This window comes from Pterocles gutturalis, unplaced genomic scaffold, assembly GCF_000699245.1.
Source record: "Pterocles gutturalis isolate BGI_N339 unplaced genomic scaffold, ASM69924v1 scaffold2302, whole genome shotgun sequence".
NCBI classification, from domain to species: Eukaryota; Metazoa; Chordata; class Aves; order Pterocliformes; family Pteroclidae; genus Pterocles; species Pterocles gutturalis.
The window spans coordinates 5,773-9,700 of record NW_010114967.1 but is presented as its reverse complement, the minus strand read 5'-3'; the positions used below and the strand labels follow the sequence as shown (position 1 = coordinate 9,700).

The window sequence follows — 3,928 nt, the reverse complement described above, 5'->3', positions numbered from 1 at the left end:
CAGCAGGGATGGATCTGTATGTCTGGTATGTGGGAGGCTGCCCTGCTGTAGCTCCTCAGTGTGTCTGTGCTGTTTCAGTCCCTCCTCACAGGCTATGTGGGCCTCTCCAAGACCCCAGCAGCACCCCAGACACCAAAGACGGTTCCCCCTCAGCCTGCAGGCAAAGTGGGGCAAGGGAAAGCAGCCGTGACTGCTACAAACTCCCTCGCCAAGGCCTCTGCAAAAGCAGCCCCAGCTGACAGCTCCAGCAGTGACAGCAGTGACTCTGACACAGACATCAACCAGGAGGCTGCAAACCACAAAGCAGGTGGGTCTCCTTTGGCAAGGTCGGGAATCTGTTTGGCTCAGGAGCAAAGCTGTGCTGGCACAGGAGGGTGATACTGGGATGGGGCCCTGCTCACAGTGTGTCCCTGACGCCGCAGAGCCTAGTAGAGTGTGACAGCTCCAGCAGTGACAGCAGTGACTCTGACACAGACATCAACCAGGAGGCTGCAAACCACAAAGCAGGTGGGTCTCCTTTGGCAAGGTCGGGAATCTGTTTGGCTCAGGAGCAAAGCTGTGCTGGCACAGGAGGGTGATACTGGGATGGGGCCCTGCTCACAGTGTGTCCCTGACGCCGCAGAGCCTAGTAGAGTGGATTGCTGCTGCCGTCTGCTGGCTTCCCCTCATCACGACACAGCCCTCTTCTCCTCCTACACTGTCTGGCTTGTGAGGCTCTGTACCTTTGCCTCTTCCAAGTTTTGCTTTACTTGCAATAATTAATGCAATTACTGGGAGTAGGTTGGGCTCTCTGTAAAACCTATGACCTCTGAACTGGTGTGCTGCTGGTGATAGCTCCTAGGGAATGTTTAAACGCTGGCTGAAGAACATTGCTATATAGTGCTGGTATTCAACCTTCCCCGTGGTCCTCCGGGGCTCTGTAGCATGTCTGAGGGGCAGAGGAGGGGAAGCAAGTGGGAAGACCTATGGAGAAACAAAATGTCCTGCCATTTCCCTGTTGCTTTGTTGACAAATTGTAAAACTCAACACTGGAAGCTGCTTCTGCTCTGGCGTGACCCTGGCACCTTTAGGTGAGCTCTGGCCTGCTCTGGAGGCTCAAATGGGTCTGTTGGCCTCTTGGGCACATTGTTAGGTTCAAGAAGGCCCCAGTGCTGCAGGGATAGGCCACTGGTGATGATTAAAAGCGGTGGTGTGGATACCACCTCTTACCTGGGGAAGTCCCTGGCTTACAGGGGTGATGTCCTGCGGAAGGACTGCTCTATCTCTGCTCACCCGTCTTGTGCTACGGCTTCCTCCAGTCTAGTCCCTGTTCTCTATGGATGTGGCCGAAGCTGTTGTGGGCTGTTGTCACCTGCTTTTCTCACCAGATACTTTATCTCAGGCTGAGGCATCTTTCTCTGGCTCTGCTGTAGTTGGGATGGCCAGCAGGCTTTGCATTTGAGGGAGAACCGGCTGCTCCTCTTCAAACTCAAGCGTATTTCCATGCCCCAGTAACTCTGTGGTCTATGTAATGAATGGTCCCTGAGTTGTCTTCGCTCTCTTGTCATTGTTTCTGCAGAAAACAACCCCCCTCCAGGGCAGGAAGCCACAGGAGCCTCCAACAAAGAGAAGGTGGCAGGAAAAACAGAGACAGATCATGCCAGCCTCAAACCGTCCCCAGTGAAGAAAGCCCTGGCCATGAAAGAGAATGATGTTGGGGCAAAAGGGGCACAGGTGACCCCAGCATCACATGCACAGTTCTCCACCCCACAATCAGAAGAGTCAAGCTCGGGGAGTGAAGCAGAGGTCACCACTGCTGCCAAAGTTCCCACAGTGCAAACAACGGAAGGGTTGGAAGAGAAGAAAAAGAAGAAAAAGGAGAAAAAAGAAAAGAAGGAAAAGAAGAAATCTTCCTCCATGGCAGACAAGGCTATGAAAACGTCTAAGAGCAAAGACAAAGAGAATAAGAAGCAGAAAACATCTCAGAAGCGGAAACTGGCAGGAGAGGATGGGGCTGTTGGGCAGCCCAAGGAGAAGAAGCGGAAAGGGCAAGGTAATGAAGAAGTACCCAAAAAGAAAAAGAAGAAAGCAGCTGGTGACCTGGAGAAGCTGCCAGGTAGCAAGGAAAAGAAAAAATCAGCTAAAAGTAAGCATCCCTCACTTGGGGCTGCATTTGCTATAGGTTCTTACAGTTGATGCATGTTCAGCCTCTGGTGCGGAGCCTTGTAAGTAGCACCCACTTTCCTGTTAGCTTCCTGCTTGGCTACTTCCCTCTTGGCCCACCCAAAGCCAATGCCAGATTTTTAACTCCCCACTTCAGTGGGGGGTTTTTTTGCAGTCTCAGCACCAGGTCATGTTGCAGACAGCAAGCTGGGCTTTTCTGCCCCTCTGTCCTGCATCTGGCACAGCGGGAACGGTGTTAATACTCATACTGATCCTTGCTGCTTGCAGAGCAAGCTGATGTCCCTGTGCCTCCTCTATGGCGCGATCTGTCCCTCCGGGGCTTTCTCCTTTGCTGGCCTTTACCCTGGCTGGAAGCAGCTGTCTAGCCGAGGGCTAGCAAAGGGTTGAGGTGGGTCTGCATTGGACCTCCTGAGGCCTCTTTGCCCTCCTCGTGTGATCTGGGAGAGTTTGTGTTGTTTGTAAGCCACAAGGCCTGTGTTCTGCATGCTGTGCTCTGCATGGTGCCCTGCTCTGTGTCCCCAGTGCTGAACAGCTCTGCTAACCCAGCCGGCAGCCAGGGCTTCTCCGTGCCAAACGCAACAAACACCAGTAGAGAGCAAAGGTGAAACGTGCCTGGGGATGGCAGGCAGAGGGTCCCTGATGTGCTGTGGGCATGGTGGAGGAAGCCCAGTGTTCACATGCACAGGGCTTTGTGTTAGTCAGAGCTTGCTGAACGTGACCCCTTGCTGCCAGCCTCTTTAAAAGAGATCAGCCCTGAAATCCACGCTGTCATCTGCGGTGTCAGCCACTGCTGTTCCCCGTGGGGCGACAGTGCCCCTGCCTGACCCTGCCTGATCAGTGTCTGTGCTGCAACGTGGTGAGCAGCTCATTCAAGAGATTTGACTTGGGGCTATTACAGCAGTAAATGAGGAGGATGGTCCCAGCCTCCTGCTCCTTGCTCCCAATTAAGAGTGTTTCCCGCCCCTCTCGTCTGCCCGTCTCTCGGTAATGCTCTATTTGCTGCCCTAATGCAAAGGCAATTTTTTTTTCTTTGCAATGCAGACTGTCTGCAAATCAGAGCTGTACTGGATCCTGTAGGCTTTTTTTTTTCTTTTTTTTTTTTTTAAAAAAAGGGAGTTGGAATGGGTGGGCCGGATCTGGCAGGGTTTCTGTTCTGCGGCAACAGGAGGTGGAAGGAAGGGGATCCTGCCCACACGTGTGCATGGACGGTGGGATCAAACCACTGGCTCAAAGGTGCTGGAGAAACAGCCCTGGGTGCAACTGCCTTGTAGCAGGGCTCTGCCCTCAGCCCGTTAGTGCTCTGGAAAGCTTGCTCAGGTTCAGATGTGATAAAAAACATACTGGAGATGCTCCTACCACTCTGTGCTCCATCTCAGAGGCTAGCAATACCAGAGTCCCTCTCTTAGTTGACTTTTCTTTCCCTCTCCCAGAAAAAAAGACTGGAAAAGAGAAGAAGAACAAAAAGGTGTCATCGGAAGGGGAGCCTACAGCAGATGGCTCTGCTGAGGTTCACAAGAAGAAGAAGGTATGTGGAAGACCCTGGGATGGGGTACCATGGGGAGAGCTGTTCTGAACTGTGTTTGTGATGCTCATCCCTGCAGCATGCCAGGCTGGAGAGGAACAGAGCTGTGTCCTGGCCTTGCTGGCAGTGCAGAGGAGGCTGCAGTTAATTGTGGCTAGTCTTAAAACACCCTGACCTTTAGTTGGTTGGGATTGGGGTGACTTGAAGAAAAGATCATTCCTGTATCGCTCACCCAGGAGAGAT

General features: G+C 52.7%; 1 protein-coding gene across 1 annotated transcript in view; it reads left to right on the top strand.

Moving 5' to 3' along the window:
• The window catches only part of TCOF1 (Treacher Collins-Franceschetti syndrome 1), a gene marked incomplete at its 5' end in the record, with an annotated part of 20,304 nt that overhangs the window by 16,001 nt on the left and 375 nt on the right, over window positions 1-3,928 (top strand). Inside the window, 3 exons of the mRNA XM_010074984.1 lie at window positions 79-307; window positions 1,559-2,125; window positions 3,594-3,688. Of these exons, the coding sequence (XP_010073286.1) occupies window positions 79-307; window positions 1,559-2,125; window positions 3,594-3,688 (891 nt within the window). The remainder of the gene's footprint in view (window positions 1-78; window positions 308-1,558; window positions 2,126-3,593; window positions 3,689-3,928) is intronic.